General features: G+C 49.0%; 1 protein-coding gene across 3 annotated transcripts in view; it reads right to left on the reverse strand.

Moving 5' to 3' along the window:
* The window catches only part of aars1 (alanyl-tRNA synthetase 1), a 61,724-nt gene that overhangs the window by 19,201 nt on the left and 15,867 nt on the right, over positions 1–26,656 (reverse strand). For all 3 annotated transcript variants that reach the window (XM_085990949.1, XM_085990951.1, XM_085990948.1), the window contains exons 8-12: positions 19,521–19,629; positions 17,967–18,117; positions 10,811–10,935; positions 6,992–7,136; positions 2,918–3,096 (exon numbers count right to left, since the gene is read on the reverse strand). In XM_085990949.1, coding sequence (XP_085847075.1) covers positions 2,918–3,096; positions 6,992–7,136; positions 10,811–10,935; positions 17,967–18,117; positions 19,521–19,629 — 709 coding nt within the window. The remainder of the gene's footprint in view (positions 1–2,917; positions 3,097–6,991; positions 7,137–10,810; positions 10,936–17,966; positions 18,118–19,520; positions 19,630–26,656) is intronic.

Here is a 26,656-nt window from a genome sequence, read left to right on the forward strand (position 1 = left end):
GTCGGAACACCTCAAAACCCCTGTAACAGGAGTCTGACTCTCCCGTGTTGCCAGTAGTCTCTTCTGATCCGCCACTTTACAGGGGTACTGTGTGTCTCCCACGCTGCTGGTAGTCAGTGCATTGCATTATGGAAATCCCAAAAGTTGGTCCATGCAAAAGGAAGAGAGTGGTGTTAACTTTAAAACAGAAAATCGACATATGCCAACGACTAGAAAGGGGAGAGAAGCGTATCAAAATTATGAATGAATTCAAAATTGGTTCGTCAACAATCTACGACATCAAATCGCAGAAGGATAAGCTGCTCAAGTTTTATTCAAGCTCGGAGACATCGAAGGGTGTAGAGAAACGGCGTGCGCTTCGTAAGCCTAAGCTTGAAGAGCTGGATACCGTGCTTTACAAGTGGTTTTCTCTTAAGCGTTCAGAGGGTGTTCTGATTTCCCGACCCATGCTATTCAAAAAAGCGAAGGATTTCTATGCAAAGATGGAGCTCACTGGCAAGTGTGCTTTCTCCGAGGGATGGCTAACGTGCTTCAAGTTACGGCACGGGATACGACGACTCGATATTTCCGGGGAGAAGAAATCAGCTGATCACGACGCCGCAGAATACTGCGATTATTTCAATTGGATTGTGCAGCAACATGATTTGTCGCCAGCACAGCTTTACAATGCCGATGAAACTGGCATTTGGAGGTTTTTACCAGAATCAACGCTTGCTGGGGCTAGTGAGGCTAATGCTTCAGGTTACAAGAAAAATAAAGATCGTGTAACCGTGCTAACATGTGCGAACGCTGCTGGATCACACCGGGTTAAACTTCTGGTCATTGGGAAGTATAAAAATCCCCGTGCATTTAAAAATGTGAGGCACTTACCTGCTGAGTACAAAGCTCAAAGAAATGCTTGGGTGGATAAGGAAATCTTTTTGAATTGGTTCCATCATATTTTTGTTCCATCTGTGAGGGAACATTTCCGTAGAATAGGGAAACCTGAAGATAGCAAATGCATTTTATTGCTTGATAATTGTAGAGCCCATCCGCATGAATCCGAGTTGGTTTCGGGAAATATTTTCACCATTTATTTGCCACCAAATGTAACTTCTCTCATACAACCCATGGACCAGGGCGTTATCCAAAATCTCAAGTGTCATTATAAGAAAGACTTCCTACGTAAACTGATAAGCCAAGATGACAATATTCACGCATTTCAGAAGGAATACAATCTTAAAGATGCCATCTTTAATGCTGCATGTTCCTGGAACTTGGTGAAAGGTCACACTTTGAGACAAACCTGGCGCAAATTGTGGCCTTCTGTAATGTTTGCTGAAGGTTCTTCTTCAGAGGAGGAATTTCATGGGTTCAAAGTTCGTCCCAAGAGGAGTACAATAATGGAAATGGCTGGCATGGTGAAAAATGTAGGCCCAGCAAACCCTCTACGTCACCTCAGTGAAAGTGATATTGAGCAGTGGGTTGATGCAGATAGAGAAGTTGCAGTTGTGCATATGCTAAGTGATGATGAAATAATGGAGAATGTTTTGAATCCAAAGAAAGAAAAGGAAAGTGAGATGGAAAGTGAAGAGGATGAGATTTCTGAAGAGAAGATGATTTCTTGTGCTAAAGCTGCAAAAGATTTTGCTTCATTCCTCAAATTTGCTGAAAGGCATCCTTGCTATTCTGCCCAAGAAGTTATGCACCTCCATATTCTGCATTCCACCTTTCTACAAAAAAGGCAAGAGTCCACTAAGCAAGCAGATATCCGGGAATTGTTTAGGAGAGCTTCCAAAAGAGTTGAAGCAGTGGAAGTGCCTGAAGAATCTGTTGAAGTGCATGATCCTGATGACCCAGCTGACATGGATATTCCTGATGAACCAGCTGACTTGGAATAAGTGTACAGTCAACCGCAGTACTTTATACTGTACTGTACAGTCGTTTATAAGTTTTGTTTTACTGTTAAGTAATTAAAGAGTTATGGATTACCCTCAACTGGCAGTACTGTACTTAATCAAGCATCTTCCACCATCCATTTAACACAACATTCTGTAGGTGAGTACCCAATCACTGTATACGGCACATTTCTTGATTTTTTTATTTTTCTTTGTTAAAAATAGCCTCGGTAGATAACCCTCTCCGTCATCTGGAAATTTTTGATAAACCGGAAACACGCCGGTGCCGGATAAAAAAAGAGTTTCCTGTACTAAGATTGGCCTCAGTGTGGGCTTGGGATGGGAGAACAATCAACCTGGGTTCCTGCTCCTAATCGCTACCCAGTGACTCCTGCTGGAGAGCTGCACTTGTGTGGATAGAACTGAATAGAACCCCCAATGGTGGTATAGACCCTCCTGGTCTGTGTAGGTCAATGCCACACAATGTACAGGAAACTCTTTATTATCCGGCGCCAACGGGACCGGCGTGGTGCCGGTTTATCAAAAAGTCCGGATCACAGAGAGGTATAGTTAAAAGGTACGAGAGCTCCATACACAGCAACAAATCCAGGCTTCCCTGTTGCTTAGCAACATGTGCAGGAACTCCGGCCACAGACCAAGCGTCCCTGTTGCTTAGCAACAAGTGCACGAACCCCAGTTACACAGCCACAGATCCAGGAACTGCCAGTAATATGAAGTAAAACTTACCTGAACCTACTCCTGAATTTTGCCGGTTAACAGAGATTTCCGGTTATTTAGGTGCCAGTTAAAAGAAAGTTTCCTGTGGTAGGTTTGCCTATTGGTCACTTGGGAAACCAGCAGGATATTTGTGTCAATTTGGGACCATACATATTTCAAGTGCAAATGGAGGACTGTGGATATATTGTTCAGAGGGACAATACCACAGCCCAGTGTGTGGGGGGGAGGGGGTTTCTTCATCCCGGAAGAATTTAGTTCCACTGTCTAGCTAAAAGCAGAAACAGGAAGTTAAAATCCCATACGTCTTCGCTGTTGTCGTCCTCTTTTATCAAGTAGCCCTCATCATAAATCTGGCCGCCTTGCTCGGCATAGAAGCACGTGGTATCCAGCAGCACGCCACAATCCTGGCCGGTCTTCACCTCCTCCATAAACGTTTTCTCTCTGCGGATCGCTTTCACAGTGGCCTCTATGGACTCGAAAACTGCACAGAAAGTCAGGATCAGCTGGTCACTAACAGTAAAACACGAACAAACAGGGAATAACAGACAGCAGTGAGATACAGACAAAGCCGTCGATCCCTGTTAAATGGCGTTTGCTCTGGTAAAATGTTTGCAATGTACCATTGCATGCTCAGATTATTTTTCACTTTCTTTTGGTAGTGCTATTTATTTTCTTGCTGTTTCGCCTTTCCAAATATTCCAATCCAGACAGTAGTCACTACTAGCACTGTTCTCTCAGTGAGAACACAAGGAAGGAAAACAAGGTCATTGTGCCTCTGACAGCTTACAACATATTTTTTTCTATACTTACTGTTGAAGGGAAATGAAATTAAAAAAAACTGAATCTTTTTACAGGTGTAACCTGCCACTTTGTGAGGGCGTAATTCAACTACAAGAGGCCAGAAGTGGTTGAGGGGAGGGGTTGGTGGCGATGCTGTCTGACGCACAGCATTCAGGCATGAAACCTACAAGCTCGTTCAGTGTCAGGGACTCTTGACTCAATTCAATTGTCAGACCATAAAAAAGTCAGGCAGAACACCATCACCAAAAGGGTAATAAAATGATGGAATAAGTTGATCAAGGAAAGTCTTTGAAATGGACATTATAAACGGGTACAAGAAACAAATGGATGTGTTTTAAGAGGACGGTGATACTGATGGATATGGTGAGAAGGTGGGTAGTTGGGATGATGCATCAAAAAGACAGGCTTATTGGACAGAATATCCTGAGGATTGGGAGCAGTTTAGGATTCAGCAAAGGAGGACAAAGGGATTAATTAAGAGAGGGAAAATAGAATATGAGAGTAAGCTTGCAGGGAACATAAAAACTGACTGTAAAAGCTTCTATAGATATGTGAAGAGAAAAAGATTGGTGAAGTCAAGCGTAGGTCCCTTGCAGTTAGAATCAGGGGAATTTATAATGGGGAACAAAGAAATGGCAGACCAATTAAATGCATACTTTGGCTCTGCCTTCACAAAGGAGGGCACAAATAACCTTCCAGAGATGTCGCGGAACATAGGGTCTAATGAGAGGGAGGAATTGAATGAAATCAGTATTGTTAGGGAAATTGATGCCATTGAAGGCCGATAAATCGCCAGGGCCTGATAATATACATCCTAGGGTACTTAAGGAAGTGGCCCTAGAAATAGTAGATGCATTGCTGGTCATCTTCCAAAATTCTATAGACTCTGGAATAGTTCCCATGGATTGGAGAGTAGCTAATGTAACCCCACTATTTCAATAAGGTGGTAGAGAGAAAACAGGGAATTATAGACCGGTAAGCCTGATATCAGTAGTGGGGAAAATGCTAGAGTCCATTATAAAAGATGTAATAGCAGAGCACTTGGAAAACAGCGACAGGATCGGACAAAGTCAACATGGATTTACAAAAGGTAAACCATGCTTGACTAATTTATTGGAATTTTTTGAGGATGTAACTGGTAGAACAGATAAGGGAGAATCAGTGGATGTGGTGTATTTGGACTTTCAGAAGGCTTTCGATAAGGTCCCGCATAAGAGTTTAGCGTGCAAAGTTAAAGCACATGGGATTGGGGGTAGGGTGCTGACTTGGATAGAGAACTGGTTGGCAGACAGGAAGCAAAGAGTTGGAATAAACGGGTCTGGCAGGCAGTGACTAGTGGGGTACCACAGGGATCGGTGCTAGGACCCCAGCTATTCACAATATATATTAATGATCTAGACGAGGGAACTAGATGTAATATCTCCAAGTTTGCAGACGACACAAAGCTGGGTGGGCGTGTGTGCTGTGAGGAGGATGCTGAGAAACTCCAGTATGATTTGGACAGGTTAGTTGATTGGGCAGATGCATGGCAGATGCAGTATAATGTGGATAAATGCGAGGTTATCCACTTTGGTGGCAAAAACAGGAAGACTGATTATTATCAGAATGGCAATAGATTGGGAAAAGGGGAAGTGCAACGAGACCTAGGTGCCCTTGTGCACCAGTCGCTGAAGGTAAGCATGCAGGTGCAGCAGGCGGTTAAGAAGGCAAATGGTATGTTGGCCTTCGTAGCGAGAGGATTCGAGTACAGGAGCAAGGATGTCTTGCTGCAGTTGTACAGGGCCTTGGTGAGACCACACCTTGAGTATTGTGTGCAGTTTTGGTCGCCTTATCTGAGGAAGGATGTTCTTGCCATGGAGGGAGTGCAGCGAAGATTCATCAGATTGATACCTGGGATGGCAGGAATGATGTACGAGGAGAAATTGGGTCGATTAGGCTTATATTCGCTAGAGTTTAGAAGAATGAGAGGGGATCTCACTGAAACTTATAAAATTCTAACAGGACTAGACAGACTAGATGCAGGAAGGATGTTCCCGATGGCGGGGGAGTCCAGAACCAGGGTTCACAGTCTAAGGATAAGGGGTAAGCCATTTAGGAGTAAGATGAGGAGGAATTTCTTCACCCAGAGAGTGGTGAACCTGTGGAATTCTCTACCAGGCCAACTTATTCAAATATATTCAAGAAGGAGTTAGATATATTTCTTAAGGCTAAAGGGATCAAGGGATATGGGGAGAAAGCAAGGACAGGGTACTGAATTTGGATGATCAGCCATGATCTCATTAAATGGCGGAACAGGCTCGCGGGGCCGAATGGCCTACTCCTGCTCCTATCTTCTACGTTTCTAATGTTTCTCCATATTTCTAAAACTTGTTTTTATCTCGGCTAGAGTCTTGGGCAAGTTCAAAACAGTTAGTATCCCAGATGTCAAATTCAGGAAAAAGTGGATGCAAATACAACCTCCATCTGAATTACTAAATTTGGTAACTTTTTCACTTTTCCAGAGTCCTCCACATCCTGCTCCACCTCGTACAGTTTAACAGTACATTAGGGACTGTTCCGTCCTATTCTCAGCATACGAGAGCTCTGATTCACAGTTCCAGCTGGTAACAGTCCTGAAGCAACTTCACCAAGATAGAAGCAGAAAATAACTGGCTTCAACTTTTGTGCTCATCGAGGCGAGGAATGAAACACTTGCTAATTTGGCCACCCAGTGTCAGCATCAAGCACTTCCAGGTTTGATACCACGCTGCTTGATGCTGGGCTCCTCTGGCCCTACAGTGGGCCACAGTCTCGACCTCAGAGCAGCATTCCCTACTGTACAGGAGAGCAACATTTTACAATTTTCCACTCCAGCCATCCTCTTTGTGACCGGTGACTCCTAAACAGCCAGTTTTGTGATGTGGGACCATGCTCACTAGGAACTGGATTTCAGACTGGAGTTCATGCAAGATCGTCACAGCCAGTTTAGGCTGGATCTGCACTCAGATCCCAAAGGTGTGTGAACCAGCCAACGCCCCAAAGACATTTTGTTTCAACATGAAGCTCAAGTGCTCTTTGTGGTTGGAATCAATCATGGCAGATCTAAAAGGTAGAATGCAAACCAAAACCTTAAGGAGATTAAAGCAAGGCTCCCCTCATGACTCAGGTGAGTTCAACCAGCTGATGCACAGAGATCAGGAAGTTCCCCACATTGGTCCCTGGTCTGTGTTAAGTAAACTGGGCTCAGACTGGGTGGCAGCAGAGACATAACTAGCCTCGGGACCCCCTTTTGGGGGGGGGGGGGGGGGGGGGGGGGAAATCAGCACCCCCAGAACGTACTCCAGTAGCTCCTGCTGGTTAGTGCATTCAGAGAACTGGGCGTGCATTTGCTCTCTCCCACAGTCAAATGGCCGACTGGCACTCATGAGGTTTTAGAGGTCTGCTGGTACAAATGGAACAGCACCTCAGCGAGGAGAAAATGGGCAAAGGAAGACAAAACACATCATTTAAAAAGTGGATATACCTGCCCCCACCCCCTCCAGGCTTTTCTCCATGAAAACATGACTTCCAAGTCACCGCAATAATGAGGAAGTTACCATAGTTTCCGTTGTCATCTGACTTGTAGTTGTATTTTGGTGAGTCATCGGAGGCCTCAAAGCCCTTGGCACGCAGATCATCGATTGCATTGACGTCCAGCATGATGTGGTCATCATCACCCATACCCTTACCTTGAGACTTCAGCTGCAAATTTAAACCAAAAATAACGTTATTTATGCGGACAAACTTGATCCTACGGGCTGGCAGGTTATCAGCACACCTTGGGTCACCACTAAGGAGTGTGCGGGAAATTGGATAAACAAGGCTAGGTATAACAGGGCTTTCCACAGTGCAGTTGGGTTGTCACTTCCTTGAAGACATTAAGGAAGCTGGGCAGACAGGATCTTCCCCATCTGCATCCATGCAGACCTGGTTATTGTTGTAGAGAAAATCCTTAAGTTTACTTCTGATAATTGATTCCATTATTTTACATTGAATGGAAGTAGTTGCCAGTGTCCGTTTTATCATCCTCTTTGAATGTGGGCACCAGATTAGCCTCTTTACAATCTACTGGTTCCTCCCCAGTGTCCAGTGACTCCCTTATAATGGTTATCAGAGCCTCACAAATCTCCTCCCAAGACCCTTTCAGCACTCTGGGATCAGTACAGTCTATCCTGGTGTTTTATTTAGTTTTGAGTCCAGTCTGTTTGGGTTTCCATCTCATTTATATTAAAGTCCTTGATTTTATTTTGGCTCTCTCGGTTTGGAGAGTGTATGTTGCTAATTTTTTCCTTTGTGAAAACTTGGAGGAAGGAATCATTCAGACTATTGTACGTTCATCCTCAGTTTTGACTCCACTTGCAACTTTTATGGTTTTCACCACTTCTCTGACCACAATCTCACTGTTGTAGTACTGAAAGCATTTTTGCTGTTATGTTAAGCCTGCTCGGCTATGCTTTTTTCTCTGATCGCCCTTTTATTGTGTTTCTGCAATTTCTTCTATTCATACACTGAACACATTCTCTTTCAACCTGCAGAATTTGAACAAGGCACTTTCTCTCTTCATGTCACTTTTAATTTTTTAATGTTTTGGGTCACATTTGTTTACAACAACAGCAACTTGCATTTATATAGCGCCTTTCACATAGTAAATCATCCCAAGGCACTTCACCAGAGCGTTATCAAACAAAATTTGACACCAAGCCACATATGGATATATTAGGACACATGACCAAAAGCTTGTTCAAAGAGATAGGTTTTAAGGAGCGTCTTAAAGGAGGAGAGAGAGGCGGAGAGGTTTAGGGAGGGAATTCCAGAGCGTAGGGCCTAGGCAGCTGAAGCCATGGCCGCCAATGGTGGAGCGATTAAAATCGGGGACGCACAAGAGGCCAGAACTGGAGGAACGCAGAGATCTTGAAGGGTTGTAGATCTGGAGGAGGTTAGAGAGATAGGGAGGGGTGAGGCCATGGAGGGAATTGAAAACAAGGATGAGAATTTTAAAATTGAGACGTTGCTTAACCAGGAGCCAATGTGGGTCAGCGAGCACAGGGGTAATGGGTGAACGGGACTTGGTGCGAGTTAGGATATGGGCAGCAGTGTTTTGGATGAGCTCAAGTTTCGGCGATAGAGTGGGGGAATGAAACTGACTGGATTGCTCTACAGAGAGCCGGCAACGACTCGATGGGCCAAATGGCCTCCTTCTGTGCCGTTATGACTATGACTCTATGACTAAGTTTATGGAGGTTGGAAGTTGGGAGGCCAATCAAGAGTGTGTTGGAATAGTCGAGTCTAGAGGTAATAAAGCATGGATGAAGGTTCCAGCAGCAGATGAGCTGAGGCAGGGGCGGAGTCAGCAAGGTTACGGAGGTGGAAGTAATTTACTCTAAGCTTGCTGGTTTTCGGTATTTATTTATCCTGCATGCTCAGCATTAAACCTTTTAAGGTATTCCACTTATCCTCCACTGGAGCATTGTTCAGCCAACTCTGCTAATCTATATGTTTTAGTGGTTCCCTCATTTCATTGAATTTGACCTTCAAGTTTATTAACCTGGCTCCTGACCGTGGGTATTTTTGAACCATTCTGTGATTATTGCTCCCCACCCTCCCTCACCCCGCCCACCTTAGGAGTGCTACATCATCAATTCCTGTATGCTGTCTCTGTTATTCATAAAAAACAGGTTAAGATGAGTGCCACCTCTTAATGCTTCCTTGCTGCACTAATCAGTCACCCACCGCATTTACCAACTGTTTCTAAACTGCTTGAGCTTCCCAGTTTATATTTGGCTGATTGAAATCTCCCGTTAAAGTAACTTTCCCATTCTCACATATCATTCCCATCACTTCATACAACAATTTGTCCTCCAACTTGTTGGAGGTTTTTACTTGCATTACAGATGTCTGTCCAGAGTAGTTCACTCTGTAGCTTTCCCCATGTTACATATCAACTTTGTTTACTTCTCAGGTGTCCCTGACAGCTGAGCTCACGTCACATCCTTTAGGTCTATTCTGTCCTTTCTGAATACTATATCCCCAAATATTATATTCACTTCCATCCTCACTATTTAGCCATGTTTAGGATGTGTTTTAAAAAGACTAACAAATATCTGCCACTAACAGAGGGAGGTCCTTTTCCACAAAGTAGTGGAGTGGGCCCAGGGGCCGTGTAGCCTGGTTCTGCTCCTACTGTGTTCTAATTCTGTGTTAGATTTCAGGAGATGGTTTTATTCCTGTTCCTGGCTGGGGTGGAGATCGCCTTTACAGAAGGTAAGTACTGTAGAAAATATAGGGATAGAGTGATCTCCTGGAAGAATTTCGATCGCCTAGATGGGTCGGAGAGGAATTTCCCAGATTTTTTTCTCCCAAATTGGCCATTGGGTCTTTATCTGGTTTTTCGCCTCTCCCGGGAGATCACATGGGTTCGGGTGGATGCAGAGTGATAGAAGATTTGAGGTTAGGATCAGATCAGCCATGATCTTATTGAATGGTGGAGCAGGCTCGAGGGGCCGATTGGCCTACTCCTGCTCCTATTTCTTATGTTCTTATGTAAAGTGTGTAAAACATGCCTGTTTAGATAGTAAATAATTTGTATAACTTATTCTGTATTAAAATAAAGAACTTGCATTTCTATTGCGCCTTTTACGACCTCAGGACGTCTCAAAGCGCTTTACAGCCAATGAAATGTAATCACTGTTGTAATGTAGGAAATTCGGCAACCAATTTGCGCAAAGCAAGTTCCCACAAACAGCGATGTGATAATGGCCAGATAATCTGTTTCAGTGATGCTGGTTGAGGTATAAATATTGGCCAGGACACCAGTGAGAACTCCCCTGCTTTTCTTCGAAATAGTGCCGTGGGATCTTTCACGTTTGTACGGATAACCGTAGCTGTCGTAAAGACAGCAGGGTTTGATTGACAGCTGGTTGACGGCTGACTTCATATCCGGGGGCGGGATCCGACGCCATCTTGGCCATGCTTGAAGTACTGTACGCTAGGACACAGAGTCAAGACTGAATAAATGGCACTCCACTACAACTGCTTGGGAGACTCGTAATTACATTAAGATAACATTACAACGTTCACCTGAGTAATTCCAATTTTGTATTAAGCATTATTAATAATAACTCAAAGAAGCTGATACAGTGTGATGAGATTATGCACGCAGACTATTTCGGGAGGCCCAGCTGTGTCAGAATATCAGTCAGTTTGGATTCACAGCCTTCCTGCTGCAAAGCCAGATTGGTGCGTAAACAGTTCAGGAGCTTTCTGACACATTTAGGACACAATCAAAACCGTGCAATTAAATAAGTGCCTCGTGACTGACTGCCAGCCTATCACCCTACATCTGTGAAACAAAACCCAGGTGGCAAGCATCAACTCACTTGAGCAGCTTTTTTCTCATCCTCAAAGCCCTCCAGGTCCACACGGAGTCCCTTCTCTTCAGCAATCAGTCCAGTCAAATCCACAGGGAAACCATAGGTGTCATAAAGGAGCCAAGCAGTGTCACCTGGGAAAAGCAACCACATCATCATCTGTATTCGCTGCTCACGATGTGGTCTCCTCTACATTGGGGAGACCAAACGCAGATTGGGTGACCGCTTTGCAGAACACCTTAGTTCAGTCCGTAAGGGGGACCCTGAGCTCCCGGTGGCCTGTCACTTTAATTCCCCGCTCCATTCCCACTCAGACCTCACCGTCCTCAGCCTCTTGCACTGTTCCACGGAAGCTCAGCGTAAGCTCGAGGAACAGCACCTCATCTTTCGATTAGGCACGCTACAGCCCTCTGGACTCAACATAGAGTTCAACAATTACAGATCATAACCTTGGCCCCTATCACATATATATATACTAGCTGAAGTGCCCGGCGGTGCCGAGGGTCTTTTGAGGGCATGTTGTTGTTGGAAGAGAGAGAGAGAGAGAGAGAGAGAGCGAGCGACTGGGGGGGGGGGGGGGGGGGGGGGAAGGGGGGGGGAAGAGAGCGCGCGACTTGGGGGGGGAAAGAGGGCGGGCTGCGCGACTGGGGGGGGGAAAGAGGGCGGTGCGCGCGACTGGGGGGGGAAAGAGGGGCGGTGCGCGCGACTGGGGGGGGGAAAGAGGGCGGGCGCGCGACTGGGGGGGGGAAAGAGGGCGGGCGCGCGACTGGGGGGGGAAGAGGGCGGGGCGCGCGACTGGGGGGGGAAGAGGGCGGGCGCGCGACTGGGGGGGGAAAGAGGGCGGGGCGCGCGACTGGGGGGGGAAAGAGGGCGGGGCGCGCGACTGGGGGGGGGAAAGAGGGCGGGCGCGCGACTGGGGGGAAAGAGGGCGGTGCGCGCGACTGGGGGGGGGGGGGAAAGAGGGCGGGCGCGCGACTGGGGGGGGGGGGAAAGAGGGCGGGCGCGCGACTGGGGGGGGAAAGAGGGCGGGCGCGCGACTGGGGGGGGGAAAGAGGGCGGGGCGCGCGACGGGGGGGGGAAGGGAGGGCGCGCGACCGGGGGGAAGGGAGCGCGCGCGACCGGGGGGAAGGGAGCGCGCGACCGGGGGGAAGGGAGCGCGCGACCGGGGGGGGGAAGAGAGAGCGCGACCGGGGGGGGAAGAGAGAGCGCGACCGGGGGGGGGAAGAGAGAGCGCGACCGGGGGGGGAAGAGAGAGCGCGACCGGGGGGGGGGGAAGAGAGAGCACGACCGGGGGGGGGGGAAGAGAGAGCGCGACCGGGGGGGGGGGGAAGAGAGAGCGCGACCGGGGGGGGGGAAGAGAGAGCGCGACCGGGGGGGGGGAAGAGAGAGCGCGACCGGGGGGGGAAGAGAGAGCGCGACCGGGGGGGGAAGAGAGAGCGCGACCGGGGGGGGAAGAGAGAGCGCGACCGGGGGGGGGGAAGAGAGAGCGCGACCGGGGGGGGGGGGGGGGAAGAGAGAGCGCGACCGGGGGGGAAGAGCGCGCGCGACCGGGGGGGGGGAAAGAGAGAGCGCGACCGGGGGGGGAAGAGAGCGCGCGACCGGGGGGGGAAGAGAGAGCGCGACCGGGGGGGGAAGAGAGAGCGCGACCGGGGGGGAAGAGAGAGCGCGACCGGGGGGGAAGAGAGAGCGCGACCGGGGGGGAAGAGAGAGCGCGACCGGGGGGGAAGAGAGAGCGCGACCGGGGGGGAAGAGAGAGCGCGACCGGGGGGGAAGAGAGCGCGCGACCGGGGGGGAAGAGAGAGCGCGACCGGGGGGGAAGAGAGAGCGCGACCGGGGGGGAAGAGAGAGCGCGACCGGGGGGGAAGAGAGAGCGCGACCGGGGGGGAAGAGAGAGCGCGACCGGGGGGGAAGAGAGAGCGCGACTGGGGGGGAAGAGAGAGCGCGACTGAGGGGGAAGAGAGAGCGCGACTGGGGGGGAAGAGAGAGCGCGACTGGGGGGGAAGAGAGAGCGCGACTGGGGGGGAAGAGAGAGCGCGACTGGAGGGGAAGAGAGAGCGCGACTGGGGGGAAGAGAGAGCGCGACTGGGGGGAAGAGAGAGCGCGACTGGGGGGGAAGAGAGAGCGCGACTGGGGGGGAAGAGAGAGCGCGACTGGGGGGGAAGAGAGAGCGCGACTGGGGGGGAAAGAGCGCGACTGGGGGGAAGAGAGAGCGCGACTGGGGGGAAGAGAGCGCGCGACTGGGGGGAAGAGAGAGCGCGACTGGGGGGAAGAGAGAGCGCGACTGGGGGGAAGAGAGTGCGCGACTGGGGGGAAGAGAGAGCGCGACTGGGGGGTGAGGGGGGTTGAGTGGAGGGGGGAGGAGTGGGGAGGGAGGGGGGGAGTGGGGAAATGGGAAGTGGGGGAAGGGGGGAGGAGTGGGGGAAGGGGGAGGAGTGGGGGGTGGAGGGGGAGGGGGAGGCAGGGTGGGAAGGGGGATGGAGGAGGGGGAGGGTGGGGGGGAAGGGGAGGGGGGGGGGAAGGGGAGGGAGGAGGGGGAAGGGGGGAGGGAGGAGGGGGGAGGGGGGGGAGGGAGGGGGAGGAGAGGGGAGTGGAGGGAGGGGAAGGGAGAGGAGGGGGAAGGGGGGGAAGGGAAGGGAAGGGGGGAGGGGAGGGGTGGGGAGGGGAGGGGAGGGGAAGGGGGGTTGGGGAGGGGAAGGGGGGTTGGGGAGGGGGAGGGGTGGGGGGGGAAGCGGGGTATGGGGGGGAGGGGAAGGGGGGTTGGGGAGGGGTGGGGGGGAAGCGGGGTATGGGGGGGAGGGGAAGGGAGGGGGAGGAGGGGGGAAGGGGTGAACGGGAGGGGTGGATGTGGGGGTGGGGGGGAAGGGGGGTGGGGCTGGTGGGCTGAGGGGGAAGGGGGGTTGGGGGGAAGCGGGTGTGGGGGGTGGAAAGGGAGGGGGGAGATAAACTTAAAGTACAGGAAACTTTGTGCTATCCGGCACCCACTCTTCAGAGTTAATGTTGAGAGATACGGAGATTCTTATCTCTGTATTTAACAACAAACACTGTTGCTTAGCAACAGCTTCTAAACACTCAGGTGTGGCCCTGAAGCTCTGTAGCTAAAGCTGTTGCTATAGCGACAGACCTTGCACAGCTACACAGTCGATTGTCTGTCACAGACACAGATTTGGAGCACAGAAGCCCCACCCACTCTATGTTCCTGTACTAAGATGGCCACGCATGCACTGTTACACACTGAATCAAAATGGCGTCGCACTGAAACTTTTCGCCCTCCTTGACAAAGATGGCTGCTGTTAACCTGGGGCTGTCTGCAGAAGACATTTTCTCAGCTGCAAACACAGGATCTTCAGATTATTATTCGGGGCTTGCGACCTACCCCAGTTGCTTATGAAGCTTCCCCACCTACTGACCCCGGGAATGGAGCTGAGGCAGCACACCCTCTGCCAGTGTTTGTCTCTATCTAGGCCGGGAGCCTGGGTCTAGAGTTGCACTGCTGGCAGTTGGAGAAGCCTAGGCCCCGGGCCTGGAAAAACGGTGAAAGGTAGGAGAATTATAGAGGTTAGAGAAAAGATTTACAAATTAATTAACTTTTTTTAAAAACAATTTGTGTTTTAAAAGCAACTTTTTTTTTGCTGGAAATGTAGATTTGAAAAGAAACACACAGAAAGCGGGAAAAAGAAATGAAAAGTTTAGAATCAAGATGGCGGCAACTCACCTCGGTTCAGAACGATAAGGCCCGCCCACACACGCACCGATTGGTCGACCGTCAGGTGACCGAAGCGTAGGATTGGTCAATCGTCCCGTCACTCGACCGTAGGAGGGCCCAGCTGCATGCGCCAGCAACCCGGCATACGATTGGTCGACCTCGAGGTCACTCTATCGCTAATGAGCGGATAATTAGATGCTAATGAGCGGAATGTTGAAGGTTTTTCGGACACCGCGGGCGCAATTTTTGTCCGGCCGAAACGTAAATACGCTTACCATCGTTTTGGAATGGTGAGCTTTCTTTCGACGTAACGCACGCGTAGGTACGCTCTGTAACTTTCGAGCGCATAGTCAGACAGGCGCACACCCGAGGACAGACAGAAGGACAGACAGAAGGACAGACAGAAGGACAGACAGAAGGACAGACAGAAGGACAGACAGAAGGACAGACAGAACGATCCGTTTATATATATAGACTAGCTGAAGTGCCCGGCGGTGCCGAGGCTTTTTCGAGGGCATGTTGTTGTTGGAAGAGAGAGAGCGCGACTGGGGGGGGGGGGGGGGGGGGGGGAGAGGGGAGGGAGGGAGGGCGGGGGGGATGGCGGAAGGGAGGGCGGGGGGGGAAGGGAGGTGGGGGGGAAGGGGAGGGGGGAGGGGGGGAAGGGAAGGGGGGAGGGGGGGAAGGGAAGGGGGGGAGGGGGGGTGCGGGGGGAGGGAGGGCGGGGGGGGAAAAGGGGGCGGGGGGGGAAGGGAGGGCGGGGGCCCCCCCCTCCGAGGGTCGCGGCCCCCCCCCCCCCGAGGGTCGCGCGCCGCCCCCCCGCCCCCCGAGGTGAAGACCGCCGATTGTGCGCGCAGCAGGAGCTGAGACGCGGCATCTCTCTCTGGCTCGGCCGGCGGGCCCGGTTGCCAGGGTAACCGTGACGCTGACCAAGCCCCGCCCCCGGGCCGAGCCAGAGAGAGAGATGCCGCGTCTCAGCTGCTCCTGCTGCGCGCGCGGCCCCCCCCCCCAGGTGAAGACCGCCGATTGCGGCTGTGCGAGACGGCCGGCCGGGGTTGCCAGGGTAACGCTTGACGCTCAGCAAGCCCCGCCCCCCAGCCGAGCCAGAGAGAGAGACAGCGCGTCTCAGCTCCTGCTGCGCGCGCACCCTAGCGGCGCTGGGCTGAGGCTCGGCCCTCCAGCCTTCGAGTGGGGCCGGGAGGTGCCTAGCTCGGGCGTGGGTGCGGAGGAGACGCCGAGGCTTCTAGGCCTACCTGGAAAAACGGGGAAAGGTAGGAAAATTAATGAGATTAGATAAGTTAATTACTTTCTAAATCATTTTTTTAAAAAACAATATGTGTTTTAAAAGCAACTTTTTTTTTAAGACGCAGAAAGCGGGAAAAAAGGAAAAGTTTGGAATCAAGATGGCGGCGACTCACCTCGGTTCAGAACGATAAGGCCCGGCCACACACGCACCGATTGGCACGGCGGCACGCGCCAGCAACCCGGCGTACGATTGGTCGAGCTCGAGGTCACTCTATCGCTAATGAGCGGATAATTAGATGCTAATGAGCGGAATGTTGAAGGTTTTTCGGACACCGCGGGCGCAATTTTTGTCCGGCCGAAACGTAAATACGCTTACCATCGTTTTGGAATGGTGAGCTTTCTTTCGACGTAACGCACGCGTAGGTACGCTCTGTAACTTTCGAGCGCATAGTCAGACAGGCGCACACCCGAGGACAGACAGAAGGACAGACAGAAGGACAGACAGAAGGACAGACAGAACGATCCGTTTATATATATAGACTAGCTGAAGTGCCCGGCGGTGCCGAGGCTTTTTCGAGGGCATGTTGTTGTTGGAAGAGAGAGAGCGCGACTGGGGGGGGGGGGGGGAGAGGGGAGGGAGGGAGGGCGGGGGGGGATGGCGGAAGGGAGGGCGGGGGGGGAAGGGAGGTGGGGGGGAAGGGGAGGGGATAATGAGATGCTAATGAGCGGAACGTTGAAGGTTTTTGTGATACCACGGGCGGGATTTTAGCCCGGCCGAAACGTAAATACGCTTAAAACCGTCTCGGAAGCGTAAGCTTTCTTTGGAGGTAACGCGCGCGTAGGTACGCCTGTAACTTTCGTGCGCATAGCCCGACAGACGCACAGGCGATGACAGACAGACAGACAGATCGACCGATTTATATATATATAGTAGATAGATAGAAGATAGAAGAAGATAGATATAGATATTTTTTTTATCCACACTTTTGTTTGGCCCTTTTTTTCCCCTCCCACATGGCAGCTGTCCTTCATTCTGCCAGCACAATTCACACCCCATCTAGAGCCATCCTTTGTTCCTTAACCTGTCCCATTACCACCTTCTCTCGCCTTGAATATCTCTTAATCTCTCCTGCTTTCTATCCCATCACTGACCTTCCCTTTTGTTTTTCATCCCCTCCCCCTTTTCCCAGCCCCTAAACCTGCTTTCCATTTCCTGCTTTTTTCCAGTTCTGACGAAAGGTCACCGACCTGAAACGTTAACTCTGTTTCTCTATCCACGGATGCTGCCCTGGCCTGCCGAGTTTTTCCAGCCTTTTCTGTTGTTACATCATGGTGCTTCACAGGAGCGTTATCAGACAAAAATTGACACCGAGCCACATATTTAGACAAGTGACCAAAAGCTTAGTTAAAGAGGTAGGTTTTAAAGGAGCATCTTAAAGGAGGAAAGAGGTGGAGAGGGTTAGGGAGGGAATTCCAGAGCTTAGGGCTTAAACAGCTGAAGGCACAGCAGCCAAAGGGGTGGCGAAGAAAATTGGGGATGCGCAAGAGGCCAGAATTAGAGCATCGCAGAGATCTCCCAGGGCTGTTCAGCTGAAGGAGGTTATAGAGGTTGGGAAGGGCGAGGCTGTGGAGGCGTCTGAACACAAGGATGAGAATTTTAAGCCAAAACAATCAGCCAACGTTTCTTGTCACAATCACTAGACAGTGACCCCTGCGGGAAAGTGCAAGTGTGTGGACATCAGGTTAGGACTGGATCAGGCTTGGCCATAGTCCTGCAAATTTTTCCTTTTTCAAGTATATATCCAATTCCCTTTTAAAATTTACTACTGAATCTGCTTCCACCGCCCTTTCAGGCAGTGCAGTGCAGATCACAACAACTCGCTGTGTAAATATTATTGTCATCTCCCCTCTGGTTCTTTTGCCAATTATCTTAAATCTGTTTCCACTGGTTACCGACTCTCCTGCCAGTGAAAACTGCTTCTCCTTATTTACTCTATCAAAACCGCTCAAATAGCTTGCCAACCCTCACTGTCTGTGCTCAAATGGGCGAGTCACCAGAGGGATCTCGATGCTCCAAGCTTTAGTCAGCACCTTTAGGAGAGAGTGACGAGGGAACAAGTGAACCCCACCCTCACAGCAATAGAGAAGCCAAGGTACTCGACTCAGAAGCCAGCTATCAACCTGTTCTTGGACAAACGTTTCGTTAATCCCTTTACAAACCTGGGATTATTTTACTATCGGCCAAACTTTGGATCTTCCTCTCCAGGATACGCCGCCCCCTGTTAAGTGTTTTCAGGAACTGCTCCTCCTCTTCATTGATAATATCCTTCACCATATCTGGGTCTTTCTTTAGCTCTGGGAATGCATCCCCCTGAAGAGCAAACAATAAGTTATCCTCATATGTCATTTCAATTGGACTGTACAGAATTCCTTTATCGACCTTTGTTTTGATTTACTATTCGATCTCTCGTGGTGTTTTCATGGTAAATTGAATGATGTGTCGCTCTCCTGTCCTTGTATAGCAACCTATGTATTTTTAAGTAAATACAGGCTCAGGTCAATCAGAGTTTAATTGTTCCCTGATCGGGAATGTTGCAGATTTTAATGTATTTGCCAGTTTCAGTGTGCAGCTCAGCAGAACCCAGCATTTTAAGACTGTTTTGTACGTGTATCAAAATGTGACACCTGGAGTTTGACAGTCAATCTTTTCTCTTCCTCTCTTGAAGCTGCCAAGTCTTGCAGCCGACTGACAGCCTTACCTCAGTGGCTGTTCTTCATGTGCGAGCCTGGATATCGAACGTCAATCAGGTTATTGGACTGCGGAAGGCATCACAGCCAAACCAATCCTGTTCTCACCTGACACAAGCACATCTGAACAAGGGTCACTGGACAGTGAGCAAGAGAAAGAACCCAAGCTGATTTTATCCCTTCCCAACCCAGGGAGCTAAGGCCAATGGTAGCACACCCGCAGCTGCCTGACCAGAGACCTAGTCTGGTCTGTCTGAGCCCACCCCTCCCCCTTTATATATTTATTTACATTGTATTACAAGAAAATGTAACCACAGTAGAGGGGAATCCTCAGTTGAAGAAAAAGGAAGACATACTGAAAGCACTAGTATAGAAGGTGGCGTCGTCAAATGGAGACGGTCTAATAACCTCATCGTCTAAGCTCACACATGAACGGCCACGGGCAAGGTACCTACGCAACCGTACCCCAGTAAAAGCTAACACCTGCAGGAGATGGTGGCAGAAAAATTAGCACAAAAAAAAACCTATATTATTAAGCAGAACAAATAGAAACGGGTTTGATGCAAAAATCAGTATCACAGTTCAACCGATGTTCAACGCAGCTTAACTTTTTCTGTATTTCTCCTCTGCCCTGATGCTATGCATCCTCCCCTGACTGAGAGGGCAGACAGCTGACCTGTCCACAGTCCTTTAACGATAGCGCTTGCTATTGGCCTTGAGGAGCTGCATTGGAGTGGCCTAGGGCAACTTGCCCTTCCCTGTGTTGAAGCACCAGGGCTCTGCCTGGCACTCCTTGCTGGGTCAAGTATGATCACCAATCCCAAGGAGATGAGAAGGATACCTACAAACATTGAAAATTTGAAAAAGCAGAAAATGCTGGACATACACAGCGCCTTTCTCTTTCAGCTGTCGTCGGGACCTGCTGTGCTCCTCCAGCATTTTCTGTTTTTGTTCCTGGTAGGAGAAACCTTTCGTAAGAGCTGTGCAGTCCCCAGCAAATTGCAGTAATGGGTGTAATATACATACCAAAGATTCCACCACCACGTCAACCAGGGTTGCAAAGAAACCCTTCGATGCATTCAGCTTCTCGTGGGAGTATCGCACTGCTCTTCGTAAAATCCTTCTCAAAACATACCTGTATAGAAAAACATCTTTAACAACACCGCTGGTCTGTTACTTTGACTAAACTTGTATAGAAGGGTTTACAATCCAGTTAGTTAACTGTTCAAATTTCTGTAAGGAATACCTAAGAGAAAGGGGATGTTTGAAGTGGGACTTTTTGAATCTCTATTCTCCTTGCCCCATCTGTCCACACATTATAACAATGCTACAATACCTCTCAACCTCGAATGGGCCAAAAAGGTGGCACTTGGATTAGAAGTTTTTGGGGGTTGGGGGAGAAACCCCCGTATAGAAGCAGCAAATGAGCCAATTTTGCCAACATTTCACTACTGGTGCCACTTCACATTCGGATTAGGAATGGATCAAGCCAAGCTGGCTGGCGGAAGTTCTCGGCTATGTGTTCCTGCAAGGCAACCAGTGCCTCTCCATGGGTGCTGCAAACGTTGTGTAATTAGTAAAATCCTAAGAATCTTCAATTGCAAATCATTGTCAATTGTACTCCTCCGTGCTGCTCATGCTCCTAGATTTAATTTTTATTTTGTTTTATTCAGAGTTTTCTCCCCCTCTCTCCTGACAGTTCTGCTATGAGAGCTGTAGCTGGGTTATGGTTCCCAAGGTGCCAGCAGCTATTCTTCATGTGCAAGTGTCAGTAGGTTATTTGGCCAGAGGCCATCACAGTCAAGCCCAACCATGTTCTCTTCAGGCACTTGCCAGCAGAGAGAGAGTGAGAGAGAGATCAGGAGCAGGAACACTAGCTTATGGTTTCCCTTTCTCAAATCAGGTACAGCACCCCGATCACCACCACAGTTGAGAGTAGCTAACAGCACAAATCACTCAGCCATTGAGGAGTATAACTAGGTCCTTAGTATTATTGCAGGAAAGCATTTGCTGTCAGTCTGGTTACTGAGAGAAAGTGATCTTAAAAGTGGCGTGGGGATGAAGGAAAATGTAAAACAGGCAATTTCTCCGCGACCTTAAGAGTACTCAAATGGACAAAATGTAAAACTGGCTCAAGTGGTTGTAGGAGACGTGAAAGGAAGACAACAAACACAACTTAAAATTACAATTAATTCAATCGACTGGTAAATGTCGTAAACTTTTAGCTACTTTCTGTTGAGCACATGTCCCCAAACTGCAGCCGTATTTAGTGCCTGCATACACAGCTTGAAATTGCTGATATTCCCATAATGCCCAAGAGTCTATGGTTCTAGGGTGCAGACCTTCAAATTACATAGAAACATAGAAGATAGGAGCAGGAGTAGGCCATTCGGCCCCTCGAGCCTGCTCCGCCATTCAGTGCGATCATGGCTGATCATCCAAATTCAGTACCCTGTCCCTGCCTTCTCCCCATATCCCTTGATCCCTTTAGCCTTAAGAAATATATCTAACTCCCTTCTTGAACAAGATATATTTAATGAATTGGCCTCTACTGCCTTCTGTGGTAGAGAATTCCACAGGTTCACCACTCTCTGGGTGAAGAAATTCCTCCTCATTTCTGTCCTAAATGCCTACCCCTTATCCTTAGGCTGTGACCCCTGGTTCTGGACTCCCCCGCCATCAGGAACATCCTTCCTGCATCTAGTCTGTCTAGTCCTGTTAGTATTTTATAAGTTTCAATGAGATCCCCTCTCATTCTTCTAAACTCCAGTGAGTATAAGCCCAATCGACCCAATCTCTCCTCATATGTCATTCCTGCCATCCCAGGTATCAGCCTGGTGAATCTTCGCTGAACTCCATCCATGGCAAGAACATCCTTCCTCAGATAAGGCGACCAAAACTGCACACAATACTCCAGGTGTGGTCTCACCAAGGCCCTGTACAACTGCATCAAGACATCCTTGTTCCTGTACTCAAACCCTCTCGCTACGAAGGCCAACATACCATTTGCCTTCTTAACCGCCTGCTGCACCTGCATGCTTACCTTCAGCGACTGGTGCACAAGGACACCCAGGTTTTGTTGCACTTCCCCTTCTCCCAATCTATTGCCGTTCAGATAATAATCTGCCTTCCTGTTTTTGACACCAAAGTGGATAACCTCGCATTTATCCACATTATATTGCATCTGCCATGCTTCTGCCCAATCACCCAACCTGTCCAAATCATACTGGAGTTTCTCAGCATCCTCCTCGCAGCACACACTCCCACCCAGCTTTGTGTCATCTGCAAACTTGGAGATATTACATCCAGTTCCCTCGTCTAGATCATTAATATATATTGTGAATAGCTGGGGTCCCAGGACCGATCCCTGCGGTACCCCACTAGTCACTGCCCGCCACTCGGAAAAAGACCCGTTTATTCCAACTCTTTGCTTTCTGTCTGCCAACCAGTTCTCTATCCAAGTCAATACCTTGCCCCCAATCCCATGTGCCTTAACTTTACACGCTAATCTCTTATGCGGGACCTTATCGAAAGCCTTCTGAAAGTCCAAATACACCACATCCACTGGTTCTCCCTTATCTATTTTACCAGTTACATCCTCAAAAAATTCCAGTAGATTAGTCAAGCACGATTTACCTTTTGTAAATCCACGTTGACTTTGTCCGATCCGGTCACTGTTTTCCTAGTGCTATAATGGACTCTAGCATTTTCCCCACTACCGATGTCAGGCTTACCGGTCTATAATTACCCGTTTTCTCTCTACCACCTTTTTTGAATAGTGGGGTAACATTAGCTACCCTCCAATCCATGGGTACAGTTCCAGAGTCTATCGAATTTTGGAAGATGACCAGCAATGCATCTACTATTTCTAGGGCCACTTCCTGAAGTACCCTAGGATGTAGATTATCAGGCCCTGGGGATTTATCAGCCTTCAATCCCGTCAATTTCCCTAACACCATTTCCCTACAAATATGGATTTCTTTCAGTTCCTCCCTCTCATTAGACCCTATGTTCCCTGACATCTCTGGAAGGTTATTTGTGTCCTCCTTTGTGAAGACAGAACCAAAGTATGTATTTAATTGGTCCCCCATTTCTTTGTTCCCCATTATAAATTCCCCTGATTCGGACTGCAAGGGACCTACGCTTGACTTCACCAATCTTTTTCTCTTCACATATCTATAAAAGCTTTTACAGTCAGTTTTTATGTTCCCTGCAAGCTTACTCTCATACTCTATTTTCCCCCTCTTAATTAATCCCTTTGTCCTCCTTTGCTGAATCCTAAACTGCTCCCAATCCTCAGGTTTACTGCTTTTTCTGGCCTAGGTGCAGAAACAAGAAAAGAAAGACTTGCATTTATAGAGCACCTTTCACGACCTCAGGACATCGCAAAGCACTTTACAGCCAATGAAATATTTTTAAAGTGTAGTCACTGTTGTAATGTAGGAAATGTAGCACCCAATTTGCGCAGAGCAAGGTCCCATAAATAGCAATATGATAATGACCAGATAATGTTTTTGTTATGTTGTTTGAGGGATAAATATTGGCCAGGACACCAGGGATAACTCCCCTGCTCTTCTTCAAAATAGTGCCATGGGATCTTGAGTGCCATGAGAGAGCAGACAGGGCCTCGGTTTAACATCTCATCCGAAAGACAGCATCTCCGACAGTGCAGCACTCCCTCAGCACTGCAGTGTCAGTCTAGATTTTTGTATCAAGTCTCTGGAGTGGGACTTGAACCCACAACCTTCTGACTCAGAGGCGAGAATGCTACCCACTGAGCCACAGCGGAGAGGTTTTGGGAGAAAATTCCAGAGCTTACGGCCTTGGCAGCTGAAGGCACAATCACCAATGGTGGAGCGACTGAAATTCCCGACAAGGGTGTTGGTGTTCTTACTTATAATTTACTGCTCAACATAACAGGGTTCGCAACATTGAATGTCAGATGTCACAGATTTATTAAGCATACAATAATTAAACATACACTTAACAGCAGCACTTACGACAAAACCTTACGAGTTTTAGCCAGAGAATTCAAACACGTTACAGTTCTAAGCTCGGTTTTCAGGTTGATCAGACCTTAATCGAATAGTACGGTACCTGTTCCAACACCCACTTTTTATACCTTTTCTTCACCCTTTGCATATGACAATTTCAATGACCTTGACGCTTATGATAACTTTAGTTTTAACAAGTTCTGTTTCTTTAGACTGGTACAATTCCCCAATTCTGCTAATTTATAAATATTTCACTCTGGAAGTTTCACTTGGTTGAATAGCAACAAATTATAAATCTGTACCATTGCATACCAATCTCCTGCTTCTGAGAAGGATGATGCAATCCCCTCTGTAGAACATGTTAGCAACTAATTAAAGCTCTGAAATATATGCACTGGGGTGTCTTTTAATTAAGTTTATTGTCTAAACTGACTATTGCTTTAGGGTCAGTCTTAATTCAACAGTTCAGTGCTCACTGCATCTAAATTGACTTAAACTTCCTCACTTAACAGGCAAAAGCAAAAGGTTACTGTTACTACAAAATAAAGAGAAATCAATAGCAGCATAACATTAGCAGACTTCAAGACAGTCTGATTAACCCTTTCCTTACACAGGATTGGAACTGAATAACATAACACAGACAGCCTGGCCTAGAAATTGGCCTGAGGCACCCATTAGCGATCGCCGCAAATTCAGTTGAAGTGCCCCTAGAGGGACACGGGGCGCGGCTCAAGGTGCTCCGCGTCCCTCTTAGGGCGTTGAAAGTGAATTTCGCCACGCTGCGGTACTGCAGGCCTTCCTCCCACTGTTAAGGGGGAGGGGCCTGCAACAGCGCGAGCCCCAATTGCGAGTGCCGGCAAAAGAGCCTGGCACCGAGGCGAAGTGCCAGGCTCTCGGGAAACAGCCTGCAATGCCGCGGGGGGGAGGGGGGACCAGGAGGCCGGGGACGGAGGTGCTGGCAGGCGGCCGCCCCGCACTTCCACCTTAACTTGCGCCTCTGTCGGCGCAGCAAGGCCCTGTGAACCGGGCGCGGGTAGCGAATGGCACTACAGCGGCGTTCGCTAACAAATATCGCGATCGGGGCGCTGCGCACACCGATGACGTCATCGGTGGCGGCGCAGCGCAAAAGGCTAACGCCATTAGCGACCCTGCTGAATATCGCGGGAGGCGCAGCCAGTGGCGCTACAGCCACTGCCTGCCTCTTTAGGCACTGCTCACCCAATTTTCCCCCCCCTGTTTTTTGCCATCATGACATGCCAGGGAAAGGTCTGACTCACACTTGAAACTTGAGTTCCCAATATCACCTAAGGACACCGGAGGCAGCTGCAAACTGAGACAAGAGAGTTTCCTCACCGAGGAGAGAATTTACATCACCCCTTGCTCCTGATTACAGCATGGCTCAGTCTTACATCCGAGTCAGAAGGTATGGGTTCAAGTCCCACTCCAGAGATTTAAGAATAATATCTCAACTGACACTTCAGTACAGCACTGAGGGAGCACTGCACTGTTGGAGATGCCTTCCCATCCCAATGTCCCATTTGCCATCAGGTGGATGTAAAAGATCCCACGGCATTATTCGAAGAAGAGCAGGGGAGTTCTCCTGGTGTCCTGGTCAATATTTATCCCTCAACCAACATTACTAAAACAGATTTATAGGAATAGGAGTAGTGCGTTCAGTCCCTTGAGCCTGTTCCGCCATTCAATGAGATCATGGTTGATCTGAATCTTAACTCCCTCCACATGCCTTGGCTCCATATCCTTTTATACCCTTGTGTAGCAAAAAGCGATCAATATCACTAAAGAAAAGTCATTTATTGCATTGCTGTTTGTGGAACCTTGCTGCGAGCAAACTGGCTGCCACGTTTCCTACATTACAACAGTGACTACACTTCAAAAGTACTCCATTGGCTGTAAAGCGTTTTGGGAAGTCCGGAGGTTGTGGAAGGTGCTATATAAATGCAAGTCTTTTTTCTTTTATAACATGGGTGGGACCAAGTAGCAGTCTGCTGCCCACTCATCTTTCCAAATACCTGCGTGATAGAGAAACCTTGCACATGCTCATACAGTAATTAGAAGTTTCAGCTAGGCGGAGTTCCTGAACCAGGAATATGTACTTCCGTCGTGTATTTCTGCTACAGCTCCAGTTCTTCTGCTGTTGCCAATGTTTCTCCCTGCTCTCTTGAAGGCGCTGAATCTTACTGGGGTATGGTTCCACGGACACCAGTTGCCTTCTAGTGCCTCTCCCAAGTGACCATTCTTCATGCCCGAGTGAATGCCGACAAGGGCCACCACAGCCAACGTGATTCTGTCCCCGCCCAATATTCACACACACGCACTCTCCAACAGCAGTCATTAGATAGTGGTTGGGAGCAGAAACACGGGCTGACTTTTCCTGTCACAGGGCCCAGAGGACACCAAGACCAACTGTAATGACCGCATCCCTGCCGCAGCGGAGGCCAACTAACTTCATGCCTTGCAGTGATTTTTTTTGTTAAATGTTACAACTTGGATTTTAAACAGCGCCACCGCAAATTGGCAAGTTTTTAAGAATCAAGAGCTGAAGCAAATCGCAGAGGGTCAACCCACCTTTCTTCCGCCACATTCCCAGGCCACGGGAGCCTCCTCCTCTTTGCCAGATTTTCCATGCTTCCCTCCATCTCTGCTATTGCGCTGTAACCATTTACACCTCCTCTGCACCCATCTTTTGTTTCTTTACTTGTCTCATTATCAATCACTTTTGTCATTTAATCATTCCTGCCCTTCACACTATCATAGACCTCTCCCTGCCACCCCCTTTTTTCCTGGCTTTGTACTTGCTTAAAAACTGTTCATATTCCAGTTATGACGAAAGGTCGATGACCCGAAGCCTTAATTTGGTTTCTCTCTCCACAGATGCTGCCTGACCTGCTGAGTGTTTCAAGCATTTTCTGTTTTTGTTTCACAACGAGACCTGGGTGTCCTTGTGCACCAGTCGCTGAAGGTAAGCATGCAGGTGCAGCAGGCGGTTAAGAAGGCGAATGGTATGTTGGCCTTTATAGCGAGAGGGTTTGAGTGCAGGAGCAAGGATGTCTTGCTGCAGTTATACAGGGCCTTGGTGAGACCACACCTTGAGTATTGTGTGCAGTTTTGGTCACCTTATCTGAGGAAGGATGTTCTTACCATGGAGAG

The sequence above is a fragment of the Somniosus microcephalus genome, chromosome 6 (genome assembly GCF_052327205.1).
Source record: "Somniosus microcephalus isolate GS21.2 chromosome 6, FLI_Smic_1.0, whole genome shotgun sequence".
NCBI classification, from domain to species: Eukaryota; Metazoa; Chordata; class Chondrichthyes; order Squaliformes; family Somniosidae; genus Somniosus; species Somniosus microcephalus.